We start from the raw sequence: 19,001 nt of genomic DNA, 5'->3' as shown, positions 1-19,001 counted from the left end.
AATGTAACACGGTCTGCTTCAGTACTTGGTGTGATGACTACATCAGCAGAAGTTGTCTACTTTGAGTCCATTTATTGCTTTATTGGAACAAATCTTGGAATTTTATATAAAGGAAGGTTTTGGGACACTAAAATTTCACTCCCTGCTACGGTTACAACTGGATTACTTTAATTATCCTGAAATTAGAATTTGTCCTGACAATGCATTAAATTCAATCAGTCCATCAAAGGTAATATCCCGGGGGGGGGGGGGGAGGAGGCCTCAAAGAGCATTTTGTGATTATTTTGGGGGGGGGGTTTGTATTGGCTGGTTCTGATTATTACACCACCACCCCCCACCCAATAATAAACACGTAAATTTTGCAAATTCTGTCAGTATCTACTGCATGGGGTGTCTGCTTTATACTGTTTTAAAACATCTATATTTATTTTTATATTTTATAGTGGTAGGTAATAATAGATGCCACAGATTTTTCCATCTAACATTTCCAATAATCCATAATACTATGTAAAGTGAAAAAATGTTTCACAGGCATCCTTGCTGATTAGTAGGAGCTCATCTGACACTGATCCCTAATAGAGGAAAGACGGCACCTTGTCAAATACTGAAATCTCAGTGGAATTTCCATTTCAACAAAAAACATGTGGAAAAAGATTACTGAAATGTGAAATGCCTGGTAACATTATTTTCTACTTGGCCAAGCTGTTTATAGATGACATTAAATTAAAAGACTAAATATTAAAATAATGTTAGCTAAAATTATACATTGTATTAATTATTTTTAGGAACACTAATTATTTAATAAGGAAACAGCTATTTGCCATGCATGATATAATTTCATGCAAGCTACTTTGGAAATATATTTTGAGTTATGCTGCATAGGACACTTGGGTATAGAAAATAAATGGATGGATGGATGGAGGGATATTAAGCGTGTTAAGCACATTATGAAATGTTAAAGTAAGGTAAGAATATGACTGAATAATTTGGTTTTTTTTGTGACAATGAAGTGGGGACTCACTGCATTTCTGCATTTTTAAGGTAGTATGACCCTCGAAGCACATTCATTGCTTTCTAGAGTGAACGCTCTGGGGCTTACCTTAATCTGGGGGCTTAAGATGGACTGCTTTGGCCTCAAATGAAAATTACAAGCTGCTTAACCAAAACATCTGAAGTATAATAATGCCCTGAGTACCAAAACACAACATCACTAACAAGACTGTTTCATAATCACACCAAGATTTTGGGCAAAAGAAGGAACCCAACATGAGCACCTCAAGTGTGTTTCAACCTTCAGCCTTAACAGAACCTTCATGAGTCAGGACAGATCTGCATGCCAGGTAAAGCCTTTCCAAGGGTGAACGTCAATGCTGGCTTATTTATAATGAGGTAGCTTCAAAAAATGGTGCCGAAAACAGGATCCAATTAATATGAAGAATAACTTAAGAAGGTAACTTCTGTGTGTCTGACACACATCACACATGCGTGACTTTAAGGAACCTGCTTTTTATGGCTGTTGATGTGTACTCCCCAGTATTAGGTCTTTCCCTGTCCCATACCAGTGGATTCCTGCCACTTCAAATGCTTTGACAGGTGGTTCTATTCTAGTCTAGAGAGCCAGTTGCTGCTTGCATAAGCCACCCACAAAAAACAGCACCAATACCCCATATTCTGACAACCGGTAACACTGATGTAACAGGAAAAATGGTTTTGGTCTATAAACAAGAAGCCAAAAATGTACAATGAAAAAATTGAATGGTCTTTCTATTTGTTTTGGCATTGACCGATAAAACAAAGTTATAATTCATTAAACAAGCCACTAAATCAATTTCTTAGAATCAGTCTCCTAACAATTAACTGGAGCAGTATTATGCATGGCTGTGGAATGACATGTATGTTTGAAGTACTGACACTGGGGCCATGTTGCACCTTACTGAAATCCACTGAAATCTTTGAGACAGAAAGACCCCACGCTTGGCACGTCAGGACAGACACCATGAGGAAAGCGGAACTGACTGCACTCAGCTTGCCTGATCATCCCATCTTTGAAGGACTGGAAATTACAATGACATCTTCTTCCAACCTTGGCCCCTCAGTGGTCTTACTGCATTTGCCTCTGCAGGCTATTATTTTTGTGTTATTGTTAGGATATCCATCTGTCAGAATGTTATTATGTAATTCTTACCCTGTTGTTAGATGCCACCTCCTGCCTGATTATGTCGAGCAAAGTTACACTTAGCTGATTGTATTTACTGTGCTTGTTAGCATGTCTCTGCTACCTTTTTCTGAAACATTAACAATAGTGTTGCTAGGCATGAAGTAGATACTTATATTACCGTGGACACAATCTCGTTTAAACTGGATATTTTGAATATTTTATATAATAAGGACAAGGTGGTGATCCAGTGGGTAGAAATGTGGCCTTATACCACCATGGTTATGGGGTCAAATCCCAACTGTGGGTGCATATACTCATAGGGGCTGGATGCAAGTTTCTTCTTATGCTCTACTTAATCCCAACAGTCCAAAAATATGCCGCTTAACTGAACCGCTCCATCTGAATTTTGCCTGTGTGACTGTACGTGTGAGTGCCTGTCCTGTGATTGTTAGAGCGAACCTAACCTTAACCCAGTGGTTTGTGTGTGCATGTGCGTGTGTGACAGCATATGATAGCATTTTGACTCAAGGCAACACAGGGAAAATATGAAAAAAGAGATATAGTGAATAATTGAAAAAAGGAGCATGAGGCACAGAGAGGGGATATAAATGATTCCCTTTGCTCTTACCCAAGAGGGGAACCCTCCATATACTGTTTACTCACATTATTTCCTCCCCAAACAAATCACTGTTTACACACAATGGGCAGCCGCCAGCCTGGTGTGAACGAGCTGCACATTAATTATTCCTTTTCATTTACTGAGCAGCTCTCAAGACTCTGTTAACTCACCATCCATCTCGAAAGCGGCACTATTCGCAAACAGATGCGGGCTGTTTAAAATTCACCGATGCAGCCACTCTGACAGCACAGCATGCAGGTAAACAGAGTCTGACGCGCTGTGCTGACCGTGACAGAGGACGCGGCAGGCGTCGTACCGAGTCATGTGTCGGCAAGGAGAGGCTGCTGGCTGAGACCTCCTCCGCCCCCAGCTCCACATTCTCCTTGTTGGTGAATGGGGGTAAGTGGGGGTCATTCGATGAACATGTGCTTACTAGATCCGGCAAACTGGTGGAGGGGTACTTCTGGAAATCAACAGCAGACTCCTCCTATAAACAGATGAGTGTCTTTTAGGAAGTCTGAGGACATACGTGTTTGTTCTGTTGATTTGAGGTTATGCATTATCTGCATTGAAAAGAGAGTCAATGGAAAGTCTGCACAATGACAGGAATTTAAAAAAAAAATATGCTGTGCACACACCTCGGAATGGAACTTGCCACCATTTTGAGTATTTTACATTAACATTTTAAAAGGCCACAGACTCTGGCTTTCCCTTTGGGAGAAGAGAGAAAAAGTAGCTACACAGTAGAAACCTTCACAGACTCAGATAGATATCTGCCAAAAATACGGGCTTTGTAATATCAAGAAGGCTCAGTACTTGTTATGTCTTTATATTTAACCCTTGCCAATTTTCAGCTGCAAAATGTGAGGTGCCAATATGTGACAGAGTAAGTTTTAAAAATTTACAGACCATATTTATTAGCTGGTCAGTGGAAGTGACTACCTAAAGCTGCATATATGCATTTTTTAATTACTATGCATTTTTAAAGAAGCTATTCAAATCAGAGGCTTAATGCTAAAATGTAACAGGCCTCTGCCCCGACCTGGAAGCCCTTCAGTCACACAACAGAGACATGGGCATCACACTCACCCTGCTGGTGACCACGAGCTGGATCACCCCCGCAGCCGAGCGCAGGACGGCTGCGGCTTCGTGGTGCGCCAGGCCCACCAGCGACTGCCCGTTGATCATCAGCAGCTCGTCCCCCGCCTTCAGCCTGCCGTCCCTGTTGGCGCCCCCCCCCCCACAGACATTTAAGATTCTGCATATCAGGAGGTCTCAGGCACAGTGTGTGAAGGCCGTTACTCTCTATGCCAGCCTATTACTCCAATTAATATTTAACCCCATGTCACATTTATACTTATGCATTAAATAGACTTAAGTATTATACATTTGTATACATATTTGGTATATATTACATCATGGGTCCCAAATGTCCTCACATTGTGAATAAAAAACTGCAATTTTGCCTTTGTGAGGACTCAATTTTATATAAATATATGACTGCAATCATACATAAAAATGCCAAAAGTCTCATATTTTGTTTTGGTTACTTGTGGGTAAGGTTTGGGCTGTGTAGGGGTTAGGGTCATCATGTTGGGCTTATAGTTTTTCCCATAGAAATTAATGAAGAGTCCCCACAAAGATATAATTACAAACTTGTGTGTGTGTGTGTGTATCAAATTTATTGTAGTAAAATAATAATCAAGACCCCTCCTGTGGATTCAGGATTCTAACTTCCAGATGGTTTCTAGCAAACCAGGAGCCTTAAAAAAATTCTGGAATCCTCAAAGAATGTTAAAACTGCATGCTTCTGACTTCACTGAATTTAACGAAACAGAAGGCAAACAATAAAATTTGTTACTTTTTGTGTGCCAAGAATGAAAACACATCATTTTATGTACAAACATGCTTTGCCTTTAGTTAACAAAGTTTTTGTATTCTGCACTAAAAATTGTGTAAATATGTTAAAATATATATATGTATATATATATATCATCCATGCATCCCTCTCCCATTTTCCAATAGGGTCACAGTGAATCTGCAGTTCTAGGAATAAGAAGGAAGGGGACACCATCGACGGGATGAGTTTAGTTTTTTTTATTGATACCTACAACTTAAAATGTTACTAATGTCAAATAGTCAGAAGAAGAACAGTAATGATCTTCTCACCAAAGGTCAATTTTTTGGACGGGAGAGAACAGAAAATATTATTTGACAGTAGGCAGTGTATATTTTCAGAAAATGTTACGAGTAATGTGGTGACTCACGGAGAAGAATTTTATTTAGTAGTGCTGTGACCTCACAGCGACATGGCTGTCAGTTTGATTCCTGCCTTTGGTCTGCATTGTGGGAGTATCCCTCTATGGTTCAAAGGCAGGTTTAGGGGGTGCCTGTCTCTACATTGCCCCTAGTATATGTGTCCTGCGATGTATTGGCGTCTGGTATGGAACAGGCTGTGTTTAATGCCATAGGCCCCATGCTTATGTTGACTTGTCTGGGATTAGCTACTCTGAGTAGAGAAAGAATAATCATTCTATTTACTTTTTATTTAACTGCGTGTTTATAAAAGAAATGTATTCACCTTTATGCCTGGGCTCTGAAAGAAATGTGCTAAAATTCCATTAAGATTTTTAATGCAACCTAAAGTTGTGGGTTTTGTTATTTCTGCCCCAAAAGAGGAATAAAAAATGTCCTGTAAAGCAAAAACAATATAGAAAAATTCACAAAAACAACTTTATTGTGGGTTTGTGCATAAATTACAATTTATTGTAATATTTTCAAATAATAAATTTTTATCATTTAGAAGATGTAGAAAATGTGCTAGCAAAAGCTTTACCTTTGGGAACACTGAACAGCTTCAGGATTGGTTAGAACAGACAGCCTTCATATGTTCCATATTCTTCAGTTTCAGAATGATCAGTTTTATTAACCATGTAGACAGTGGACAAGCTGTTCAATGAGTGTATTTCTGAAGCTTCAAGCGGCAAATGAATGGCAAATAAACATTTGTGATTCTGAATAGCCGCAGCCTGTTTTATTTACTCCTTTTCAACATTACCTTTGAGCAGAACCCCCCATTTCGACGTGTGCCACAACAATGCCGTGGGGGGATCGCTTGGAGCCCCGGCCGCCCGTGATCTGAACTCCCAGGCCGTCCTTCCCTTTCACCATGTGCATCTTCCATATCCGGCTGCCGTCCCTTGACTACAGCGGCCCAAAGAGAGACAAACAGTGGTCTGATTACCGTGCATCTTCTGCCAGCTGACAGTCCTACAGGGACAGCATTTTTGTATTACACAGAGACTATTGTTCTAAAAGAGGATGTTACAAACACTGCTAAACAAACACTCTCTCATATGCAGGCATTAAAATCTGTGTACCACAGCCATCTCTAAATTAGCTTTAAACCAGTGAAATCCCAAAAGTGACGTCCCCTGAAACAACTTGGTCCCCTTCAACATGGCAAGTGCATCCACAACCACAAGCTGCATGCTTATTTACCCTTTTCCACATATTATCTTAAGTTTTAATTAAGGGATGCACACTGACAGCAGTTGACGCCACAAAATATTATTTAATAAATGTCTTCTTTACTTTGGATCATCGTACATCTCACAGCGATTAAGCTATAATGGCCTATAACTGTTAAGCACCCTACTGAAAACCTAAATAATGGTTAGGTGAAGGAAACTAATCACAATAACAGTGTATATAACATTATAATAATGTTATAAAACAGGTACTGAAAGTATATTATATATAAAAGAGTTACTGATAATTAAAACACACCTCTTGGTGATAAATTAATAAGTGCAACTTCCATTCTGATTATAAAATGGGAAATTGCTTGCCCGGGCAGATGGATTAATTAGGGTACAAAAACCACTCTACACACAGGAATCAATATAATAAAATTGCTTATTGAAGAAATCTCTTAACGTAACAGTATATTTCTCAGTAAGATGTTTCGTGACAGTGTTAATGTTGGGTTGCCTTGGATCACGTAAGGAAACAAACTGGCTGATTCTTCACCTCACTGAACTCAGCAGCAGCAGCGGACCCAGAATTGCAGTGTAATTAACAGCATTATTCACCTGCAAAGTACCCTATTACTTTGTAAAGCCCATATGAAAAATGACAGTTATCCTAGTGAGCCCCCCATCCCCAGCATAAACTCGGTAGGTTCGTATTTGTGTGGACAGTATGGCCAAGGCCTCCATGGTTATTCATGTCCACAGGAGTAGTGTTACTATGGACGCAATGGACATGCTGAATGCAACTGGCCCTTTCTGATGCTAATCGTCTGACATCAGAAGTGTCCTATTTTAAAACGGAATGAGACGCATGAGTGTTTTTAATAAATATCTCAGTCCTGAAGGTTAATGAAAGAATTGTGTGTGAACCTAGTATTTAACAGCTCCTGTACTCTGGAACAACAGCATTGCTTGATGCACGTAATATGTGCACACTTTCAAGCTCCTTATTACTCAGGCAACAGCATGTGCATGTAAATCATACACTTCATACTTTTCAATACATGGGTTCTTTACAAATGTGATCCATTGCATTTATAAAAAGAAATGTATTTAGATAATTCATTTTTAAAACAACGCATAATGTATTGAACAAGAAACTTATCTTCTCACAGTAACAGTGGTAACATTGTTCTTCAGAGATTACAGATCAAGCCACTAATTATAAAGAAATAAGACATATTAAATGCTAAGTTGCTATGTTTGTCTTGGAAAAGTTGCCTATTAGTTTAAACAAAAAAAAACCAGATAATTCATTATATTAATGAAGTACCATAAAGGAGCTGTAAGTGCTATTTGTAACATCTTTCCAGTTTGTCTATACATTTTTGGAAGTTTCTGAGGAATTGTTATGGCTGTTGAAAACTGCAAAAGAAAATAGAGCCATGGTTCACGACTTGGAAGTATTTAATCCAGTGCCATTCCTGACAGGAGACAGAGATGCCGGACACTAGCCAAATGTTTGCTTGTAGTTATTAAATTACAGCAAGTGAGTGGGTATAAAGGAATACCAACCTCCAGCTCATACTGTAACTGCCAGGGGGTGAGCGAAATTGCCTATTGCTTATAACAGCATGGCCATAAAGCCAGCAACCAACAACTGGGTGATGAGTTGCCATATCGCAACCCCAAGTTGACGGTTAATCAAGCCATCCAGCTATCAGCCCACAGTTAAAAGGGTGAGCAAGAGGATGGTTGGAGAGAGGAGGAAGAGGAACTGCTATCTGGGCTTGTAAATGGAATAAGGGTCCTGCCTTGCTTTTGGTTTGTTAACGTAGCATGTCACACCTACCATTCTGTCCCCTAGCTAGCAGCAGAAGGCTAAGACTCCCTCAAGGTGGAGATCCTCATACATTTGGGCCTCTCTCTCCTTAATGCTGCTAAGCAGCTCCCCGACTGGACACCAGGCAAATCCATCTGCTCCCGGTTCACTTAGTTTGTCTGACTGGCTTCAGCCTGAATGCTACACCACAGAGCCGGTAACTATAACACTCCTGAAGGCCGAACGATGGACTGTCAACTAGGGATGTCTGAAGTCACTGAATGGACTATTGCCACCTATGCACTCCTGGGGGAAGATGAAGGAAGTGAAAAGACTGACCTGGCACTCTGGAAAACCAACCCTGAGGATCAGGTCATGGGCTGATGGGACAGAGTGGGCACCTCCAGGCCTGAATCCTGAACCCCAATGGAAGGGGATATAGGCCTCATGGCAGACTTCCCAGTAGAGCTTTTGCTGGAGCAGAATTTGCCAAGATTCCAGATCCTGTGTGGGACTACTCTCCACCCGTTTGACATCAGCTAACACATACATGGTTCTCCTGGTAGAGCCAGACAGCAATACTGCAAATCAGGAAGATAAACAGTAATCCCCAGTTGCTAAACACTTATGGAGAAGATGTCACAGTTCTGGCTGAGCCCCACGGTGATAGCCTGCCAACCTGATGCCAATCTGCACTTCAACAGGTGAATGAGGTGACCCATTTTGACAGCTACCCCATAGCCCAGAGGGATGAGCTGGTAGAATGACTGAGAAAAGCCAGGTTAATCTCCACGCTGAACTTCACCAAAGGGAATTAGCAGGTGTCCCTCACCCGAAAGAATACTGGCAGTTCCTGGTGCTGCCATTCAGGGTCTGCAGGGCTCCATCCAAAGGATGAATGACATTCTCCACCTACACTGGTAGCACACTGCACCCTAGCTGTATGATGTGGTAATCCACATAAAGATTTGGGGTAAGCACCTGTTCACTTATGCAGGACGCTAACTGCTAACAACCAAAGTGGTCAAGTGTTGTTTGGAAAGCCCCCCTCCAGGACCTAACCAAAAGCAGATGACCAGAGAAGGTCCAGTAACCCATTGAGGCAGAGACTGTCTTCCACAACCTGATTTCAAAGCCAAGGACACCAATGCCTGGGCCATCAGGTGGTTCCTCATGCTCTAGGAATTCATGACATAACAGCATGATGGGGTGACCCATGGGACTGGAAATAAATTAGAATAACTGGGAATAACAGAATAACAGAGGATATACTATGAGTATTGTAAATTCTCTGTACAGCACTTTGGGCCTGTGTGGTTGTTTTGAAGTGCTTTATAAATAAAGTTGGTATGGTATGGTATGGTACGGTATGGTATGGTATGGAATGGTATGGTATGGTACGGTACGGTATGGTTTGGTACGGTACGGTATGATACGGTATGGTATGGTACGGTACGGTACGGTTTGGTACGGTATGATACGGTATGGTACGGTATGGTATGGTACGGTACGGTACGGTATGGTATGGTATGGTTTGGTACAGTACGGTATGATACGGTATGATACGGTATGGTATGGTTTGGTACGGTGCGGTATGATATGGTATGGTATGGTATGGTATGGTACGGTACGGTATGGAATGGTATGGTATGGAATGGTATGGTACGGTACGGTATGGTACGGTATGGTTTGGTACGGTACGGTATGATACGGTATGGTATGGTACGGTACGGTGCGGTATGGTATGGTGCGGTATGGTATGAGTAGACTGCATGGACCAGGAGGGCATCCCCACCCTGATAAGGTGTCCAGCCACTTTGTTCAGGTTCTTCCCAGGGGTAGGCCAGCTTGGTACACAGAATATAGGGGCATCAGCGCTGTCCCAGTGCCCACAGTGCACCCTCCCTCCACCTCTTCCTAGAGGAAAAAAGGACCTGCTCTCTGGGCTTATGAATGTATCACACATGCTGCCTTATTTCTAAGCACTGCCTTGTGTTTACTTTGGTTTGAGTTCCCCCCCCACCCCGCCCCCCCAGAAAAGTCTGATCCCATTACAACCTCCAGGGGCAAGGTTATATAAATGAAAAAATCCCTTCTATTCTGAATCATAATACACTTTCTGTGAGTTATTTTACTCTTTGGACTCTATGACTTATAAGATCAGTGCCCACCCGATCTCTGCAGATTATGACTAAGAGGAAGCTTCATTGCAGCACCATCAGAGCTTCTGTACCATCACAAAAACCTCTGTCAGTCTGGGTTAGTTACGCACATTGTAGTATGGCACTCGAGCCCTGAATGATCATCCTACCCTCTGTCTAAAACCATGAGCTCTCCTTGAGGTGACAGACAGAAAATAGAAGGACACCTGCTCTGAGTCACAGAGTGAACATTTTTTAAATTTCCCTTTAAAATGATTTGTAAGCTCAACATAAATATACCATCAGATACTATTCCACTGCTAATGTGCACATTCAGACACAAGTATACAGATATTACTAAAATATTATTCAGAAAAGCAGACTCTATACATCACCACAGCAATTGTTAAAACATTTGCTGCAGTTACGTCTGGCTCCTGTCAAGGGATTCTGAGACATGCTGGGTGAATTACACCATGTGGATAAACAAACTCCTACAAAATGAGTTTAATAACAGCCTTGCCCTCTATACAATGAGTCAGAGTACAGAAAATACTTTTTTCCCTCATTAGCACCCAAAAATATGAACACTGAACAATGTAGTAGCATACTTGGGAGAATAAAATAGAACACTAAATATGTTTTAATGGTATAATATCTTTAATTTTACCATGGTAACTTTTGGGAATCACTATTACTTCACTTGAACTGTAGTCAAATGTACAAACAGTACCTGGATCACATTTCCAGAATATTAAATATGCAAATTCCTTGTACTGTAAACATTCGTACGTATCAAATCACTTTTCAGTCAATTCTGGGCTAAAGTAACTCCCAAATCCTGTGGTATGTAATACAACAAAAACTAGTAGTTCTATATCATGCTCTTCATAGCATCAGTTTCTTTACTGTGTTGTGCTTTTGATAGATCAGGACATTTGAAAGTACAGTAGGGTGCAACTTTTTCAATCCAGAAATCAAGCCATCATGTGATAGCTAGAGAAAATTGCAATTCTATGTTTGTGCCTCCTTTACTTTTAGGGTTGAATGAGGTTTCAAGTTGCTGCACCTGGAGCCAATACTGCTCCAACTTGCAATTTCTCATTACCAGAATATTACCCTCTTGAAGGATGTGTGTGATATATACGCTGATTGAAGTAGTTAAGAGAAAGGGGGGCAGACTTACTAGCCTTAACAGCGTACATACGACTGCATCTTGATTTTTATCATGATATAAATTTATATTCTTCCTTATTTTTCCAAATGAAACAGAAGGGATGTTAATTAAACAGCCTTACCTGACTAGAAATGTCACAGTCCAAAGACTCAGTCTTGCAGCTAGCAGAGAGGCGCATACAGGAGTGGGCAGGTAAGGTTGCAGATGACCCATTGTAGGGTTTATGGGTCTGCATTGGTTTGGGGGCGATGGACGCTAACCCTACCCCTGTGGGTGTGTTGCCCTGGGAGACAGTCTCTTTGTCCAATGAGGAGCAGCATCCGCCCTCCCGCTCAAAGTCAGCACTGTCCTTGCCGTCATAGTTAAATGAGGGCCGTGATATCACGCCAAACTTGCGTGTCCTTTTGCCGTCCTGTGTGGGGCTGCCCCCAGGCTCTGAGGGGATGCTGCCACGGTTCCCGCCCACGTTGCATGCATCTTCACCGCCAGGGCTTCGGCATGGTTGGGGAGGGGCTTTCCTCTTGACGCGCCGCAGCATGATTAGATAGATGCACCCTCCATCCCAGCACTGGTCAGCCAGGTAACTGCATGCAGAAGTAAACAGGATATCCACGTTGCTGTTACAGTAGTTTGCACAAGTCGTAGGTACTGTGGCTCTATGACTGCCTCAGCATTTGTCCAGCAACTTGTATCTTGCAGTTTCTCCATTCTAGCAAAAGCATGCACATTTCATTTGAACTGGGACTAATTTCATCACATAACTGTAAACCTGGATTTAAATTAAGAATATATGTCTGCATTAGCAAGACTAGGGTCATTAGTTGTGTTTGCTTATTCATACACTTTTATAGAGCATGCTCCGCTGTGGGCATTGGATTTGTTGCTAGCATTTAGGGGCTCAACATTATTTCCTGTGTAGGCCGGCTGCAGTAGCAGTTAGAAAAATTCCTTCATGCTTCACGGCATCCTGACAGGGAATGTAGACATGGTCAATCCAAAGGACTAAAAATGTCTGTGCACATCTGTGAACAGCGCGCCAGCAGCAGTCAAAGCAGATCAACAAAGAGAGAGGGAAAACACAGTAGTGGGACACGGGGTGACATTCTTGGCAGAAGAGCCTGCTTTTAAACAGAAAAAACTACTCGGAGCGAGTCATTAAAACTATACCATTCTGCTGAAGCAATGATACTGTGTTAATTTTTGTTTTCCAGGCGTAAATTAGCTAATCACTCATAAAATCAATTAGTTGCAAAACATTGCCATTGGATGCTGTTTATGCAGTCGCAATATTTATTTTTACTGGTCCCATGTGCCTAACCTATTAAAGAAATAAGGGTTGTATTAATTCTCCTGTTTAGAACAGCTGCTGTGGCATTTTTTTCACTTTTCAGTACAACTACATAACAAATCAGAAAAGCTGAACAATAATGTGACTCTAATTATTCACTGATAATATGAGCCTAAAGAAACAATTAAATAATAAAGTACAGCAGTGCAGTGTATCCATCCCTATTCCTGCAATGCTGCTTCATGGCTGTGGGGCCAGTATTTGCATTTAGGACAAATTCAGAGCATAAATTTCATCCAAAACAAATTAACCATAGAATTTAAGCTAATCAAACAAGAACTAAAAAAAACAGCCCCAGCATTCTATACTGTAAACAGATTTAACATTTACATAAACCAATTAGTATTTAATATTTTTAGGTCGCTTTTACTTCCTTTTTTAAAAAATTCATACGACTACATTAATTAACCTATTTTTAACGCACGATATCCTGAAACCAAATACAAACGTTGAATGAATTCCATGTAATAGTGGTGTTACAGCACTCTCACATCCCAGCAAAAAGCTGTGCGTAAGTATGTCATGATTTCAGTTCAGGTAATTGGCCTACTTACAGTTCCATTTCCTCTCCTCCCCCTGAGGATAAATCATCTGTCATCCTCCTGAGGATACATCATCTTTCTTGCTTTATAATTATGACCATGATTAACTGGGTTACAATAGAGAAAAAGTGTAACCTATATGAAGGGCATGATGATCAGGTGTATTCCACCACTGCTGTCTTTGAAAAAATACTATATTAAGTGTATTCGAAACGATTCCCAAGTACAATAACAGACATTACTTCATAAATATAAACATGAATTCACTCCTTAAGCACAAAAAATATTTCTCTGAAATCCAGACCATGTCATTTTCAGGTTGCTACAGTATAGATCTACACTTGATCACTTGTAATCAGAGGTGGAGAGTTCAGATCCGGAAAATCCAGACCAAGATCTTGTTTCCACCAATCAGTAAGAATCATAGCCACAGAGCACTCAGCTGGTTGCTCATAATCACATTCAGATTTAACATTAGAACACAGAACATTGAAGTTGATTATGAATTGTTCGCAAAGCATTTTATTGACAAGATTACTGATACTAGAGGTAAGATTATATGTCCAGCCTCATGTATGGAAGTTTTGAATCAGTTTTCTCTTATATCCAGAAATTATTAATTTGTTTCTTTCTTAGGACTGTTGTGTTCTGGACTGTTGTTCAGCCATTTCTTAAGAAACCTGGTCTGGACCTTAGAGATTTTAACAATTTTAGACCTATTTCAAAATTGTCATTTATGTGAAAGATATTAGAGAAGGCCACCTCGAAGCAACTTCTGCAGGCTTTGGAGGTTAACAATATCTTTGAAAAAATTCAATCTGGTTTCTACCAGAAGCATAGATAGACTTAGAAAGTGGGTTGGGATATCAGGTGTTGCATTAAATCGGTTTCTGTCTTATTTATCAAATTGGAAATGTGTGTCAACTGATGATAATTTTTCCTTTCACTTCTGGAGTGATTCAAGGGTCCATTCTTGGTCCAATTTTATTCTCTCTATATATGCTTCCCCTTGGTTGCTTAATGCAGCGTTTTAATATTTCTTTTTACATTTAAAAGGCTGCTAAAGACACATTTTTACTCTATAACTTTTAGTAGTAGTGAGTCGATGTCACTTTTATGGTTTATTTTATTAGTATTTCGTATTTTATTGCTTTGGTTTTATGTTGTCGTGTGTTGTATGTATTTGGAATAAGTTTTCTTTTAATATTTGTTGTAAAGATCTTAGCATCTTAGTATCTTCTGCTTAGAAAAGTGCTATAAAAATAAACTTTCTGTTTGGTGGCATTTACTTTAAAATGCACTGCATGATATAAAGCTATAATGGCCCTCATTTCAGTGACATTCCTACAATGTTTCTTTTTTCTATACTTGAGGCAATACAGTGTATCCACTCATTCATCCACCCATCTTACAATCATTTATCCTGGAGAGGGGGCCTGGCGCCTATCCTCAGCAACATAAGGCACCAGGCAGGGGTATACCCTTCACTGGATTGCACTAATACAGCATTTAATACTCCATATTATTATTCCAGCCATGTATATTCATGTCAGTGGATGTTGGAAAGGTAATTTGGTAACACTTTCTATGAACGCCATGTCTATAAGAATCTATGAACACATTCATAACACATTATAATGCATTCATAAACAATGCTATAAATAGGTGTGAAAAGGCATAACACATTATAGCCATGTTCATTATGCATTATGAATGCTTTGTGAAGGTCTCATCTATAATGCACTGTAGATACCTTCATAATGTAGTATAAAGTATCCTTAATTTTATTCCGACCATCATAATGTGTTATGAAGGTATCTACTGTATAGTGCATTATAGGTGACAGCTTCAAGCGAAGTGTTACTGGAAATTCTATCAATGGTAACTGATTTTTTCTAAAGGCCAGGTGTACCAGCATAAATATGTGTCAAAATATAATGTCAAAATTAGCACATAAAATTAAAATGACACAATGCACACAATGAGATACAGTACTGTGCAAATAAACAGACAGATGGTGGATGGGAGCAGAGTGGAGAGCAATACAGGCTTACAAAATAGGGTATGATAAGAAATAAGCAAAGCACCAAAAGCAAATCCACTAAATATGTTTCTGGAGTTACTACTGAAAAGAAGAGACAATTGTTTGCTATTTTTACTGTGCTGCATATGAAAAATAATCTAAACTAAATGTTATCTCAGTTTACTATGTCATATTTGATAACCTCATATCTTTCAAAGCAAGCAATTGATATTAATTAAACAGAAACTGTACAAAAAGTCATATCACAGAACATTTACTCAAATTTGATAATATTATAGAAATAGGGGATTAAACCCAGTAAAGCATATTTACAAATGAATGTAGACACTGGCTATTCCATACTTGATCATATCAGCATTTCTTGACAGGTATAGTCTGAGGAAAAATGAGGATGAAAACTATGGACACAACCGAGAGGAAAATGTTTTTCAGATTCAATACAAATGTGTTTAGCACTAGAGAAACTCATACTGTAGGTTAATCACTAATCCACTGAACTACAGGCAGTGCACAGAACTTGCTACTTGCTATGTAAGTTAAACCCACTTTACCCCACAGGTTCAGTCTGTATTTTTGCCAGACCACAATAAACTGATGGATTGGGGCTGGAGCCCAGTTTTCTTTTATTGCAGCAGGGAGGCAGTCAATCGCAGAGTAGGAACCCCCAGCACATGCAGGCTTCTGTTCACAACTCACCACTCTGCGCTGACATAATGAAACGGGACATAGGGCTCGTCAAAGTAATGGCCCGGTGAGATTTCAGTCTCTGCTTCACTTAAAGCCTTAAAGGCTCATCACACAGGCTGTACTCCTGTACGTAGTGAGAGATTTTACAAACAGCAGTAGCTAAAAAATAAAACAAACAGTACATGAGATTTTACTCATTTTATGAGGTCAAATTATGTGACCTTGGGCCAAATCTACAAACTACAGGGCTCAATCAAAGCAATATAGGATTGCAAGTTAGGACGATTCAAGATTCGAGAAACTTTATTGTCATTCCACACATGTTCGCACATGTTGTGGAGCGAAATTAAGTACTCAGGTCACAGAAAAGCCACAGAGCTAATCACACACACTTATAAAGATAAAATAATAAAGACTTGTAATCAGAGGTGGAGAGTTCAGATCCAGAAAATAAAGGTATTGGAGTATAAAGTATGGAAAATAAATTAGCAGTATGTACAGTGTCCAATACACAGAAGCGGACATACAGTAGAATGGATGCAACATGAAACAGATCCAGGTAATTTACTATATAATAGTAATAACTTCGTTACTGTGTTATAATGAGCATTGCACATATGGGCTTATTGCACATGTTACGTATCACTTAGGTGGGTGGTAATAATAGTTTAAATACTATGTTATGGGAAACATTGCACATATGAGTATATTGCACATGTTATATGTCACTATGGTCTGCTAGTGGTGGTGGGGTATAGTCTATTAGTCCTTTTGAGTGGTGAAGATGTGGGGGGGAATCTGCGTGGGGGCTAAAGGGGGGGGGCAGAGTTCAGCAGTCTTACAGCATCTGGAAAGAAGCTGTTACACAGTCTGGTCCTACTCTTGATGCGCCTCAGCCTCCTGCTGTGTGCTGGGTGGGTGGGGTTAGGGTTAGGGGTCCCTCATAATGCAGGAAACCCTTCTCTTGCATGTGGTGGTGTGACTGTCAGTGGTGGTGGGTAAGCTGCTCCCCACCCCCCTCTGAGCTGCCTTCGCCACCCTGTGCAGCCGGCATGCCGTACTGTGATGCAGGAAGAGAGAATGCCCTCCACCGCACACTTCGTGAGGAAATAGAGGCGTTTATGGGCTTTCCTGATAAGTGATGATGTATTTATAGTCCAAGTGAGGTCCCTGGTAAGGTGTACACCCAGGTACTTGAAGCTGGAGAACTGGTACAAAGGTATATTTCAGTGGGCAACTAGAGGTAGTTTTATCATGCAATGTTTATGATATTTTGTATTGTATTAAACTGATATTATACACCATTGGGATGACACCACACAATAATAGGCAAGTACAAAAGGTAACAGTTGAGTCCAAGTGCACTGGAGAAAAGAAAAATGATCACAGAATATTTTGGAAGGCGTCCTGTAAGGCTGCAGGAGGCTGCACTGCAATTTAAGCCTGAATGCACCTCATCCTTATATCACCAGCCTAAAAGATGCGATGAAGGACAGATGTTGCATGGTGGAGCTCATAGAACAAACAAGTGCCCAGGAAATACTGAGCAAAATCAAGCCTAGCTTGACGTTATTCCATGCACACAGAGAAAGAATTTTAACACAGAGAAACTTAACAGTCCACAATAAAATCAAACAGCAAAGTTAAGGACTGATTCAACAATAATAGCTACAGGCACTCTGAATAAATTGTCACCACTAGTTTGAGCATCAAAGTATACCAACCAATACTGTTACAGGAATGGCTTAAGGGACCTGCTACTATTGGGAATACCACTGGAAAGCCACTTTTTCTCCATTTTACACACAGTAAAAAGGCTGAAGCTCAAGCTGCTACTTCCTTTGTGTATTTATTTTCCTTCAGGCTGCTTTCACAGTAGCACACCATCCTGTGTCCTCACCATCCCTGCTGCTGGGCGCGTGCTTTGCCGGCTAACAAAAGGAGCAGTGGCGAATGGCAGAGGGATGAAAACAGCAGCACTTTGTCGGCAGAATTTCTGAGCCTGGAAGAGGGTGATCCCCATTGCTTCTGCTGGATAGCCATGAGTGCTGGCGGGCCCCATGGGGTCCTCCCAGTAGGGGAACGCAAAACTGCTACCATCTCTGAATTTCAAAAGAAACACTGAAAGCCACTGTTTACTCATTCAGCCACTGATATTCTTTACTAGTGATCATAATGACCAATGTGCTACCTTATGAGGGGACTCCGTTTCTTGCCCTTTTGGGTTTCTCTGTCGAGGTATGGCTTTACAGTGTAACGTCACCCAATTGTTTAGACTGAATCTGTTTATGTGATGGACGTTGGCTGTAGTTTAGCTCTTGCAAACAGAGGTTCTCCTTGTTGTGCAGCCAAGGGAATTTCTGTCAGCTGGAAGTAGGTCACAGTCAGGTTGAGATGACAGTCAGTAAGCTCTAAACTGTAGAAAGAGACTATTAGGATAGTAGTTTTATAATATGAATTCATTTTCTGCCTTTGAAACATTTTTTCCCTTTCATTTTTGAGGATAGGCTACAGGCTCCCTGTAACCTTATGCTAAATAAGCAGCCACTGAAGATGGATATTTTAAAATCTAACACTTAATTAATTAATAGCAACTGCAATACTACTATACACAAATTAATCTAAAAAAAACTACTCAATAGATTGTTTGACAGCAGAAATTAAACTTAATTTACAAGGATAAGCTATCTTTTTTAACTTCTCAAATTAAAGTAAATCTTGTGTTTCAATAAAAAACCAAATTTAGATAAAGATAAAGAAGGAGGCAATTCTAATTTGGTAGCAGCTGAGTAATAGAACAACTGATGGGTTTTTCGAGACAAGTATTCTATCACAACAAATGCAAAAGGCCAACCATAATTGGTACCGCTTTATATTAACTACACCTTCATAATGCATTCATAGAATGTTCATAGCAGCATCTAAGTATACCTTAACATACTAACCTACCTTAACAGCTTTAATATACATATATAACATTACATGATTAC

At 40.2% G+C, this 19,001-nt stretch overlaps 1 protein-coding gene across 6 annotated transcripts in view; it reads right to left on the bottom strand.

Annotated features, from left to right (window-relative positions):
• pdzd2 (PDZ domain containing 2) overlaps positions 1-19,001 on the bottom strand; it is a 72,859-nt gene that overhangs the window by 29,118 nt on the left and 24,740 nt on the right. For 5 of the 6 annotated variants that reach the window (XM_023823346.2, XM_023823347.2, XM_023823348.2 and 2 more), the window contains 4 exons: positions 11,512-11,974; positions 5,836-5,981; positions 3,867-3,999; positions 3,094-3,264 (listed from right to left, as the gene is read on the bottom strand). In XM_023823346.2, coding sequence (XP_023679114.2) covers positions 3,094-3,264; positions 3,867-3,999; positions 5,836-5,981; positions 11,512-11,974 — 913 coding nt within the window. The remainder of the gene's footprint in view (positions 1-3,093; positions 3,265-3,866; positions 4,000-5,835; positions 5,982-11,511; positions 11,975-19,001) is intronic. The other variant, XM_023823349.2, reaches the window with a different exon arrangement.

The sequence above is a fragment of the Paramormyrops kingsleyae genome, chromosome 7 (genome assembly GCF_048594095.1).
Source record: "Paramormyrops kingsleyae isolate MSU_618 chromosome 7, PKINGS_0.4, whole genome shotgun sequence".
Taxonomy (NCBI): domain Eukaryota; kingdom Metazoa; phylum Chordata; class Actinopteri; order Osteoglossiformes; family Mormyridae; genus Paramormyrops; species Paramormyrops kingsleyae.
The sequence above is the reverse complement of the archived record's forward strand: the minus strand, read 5'-3'. Positions and strand labels throughout refer to the sequence as shown.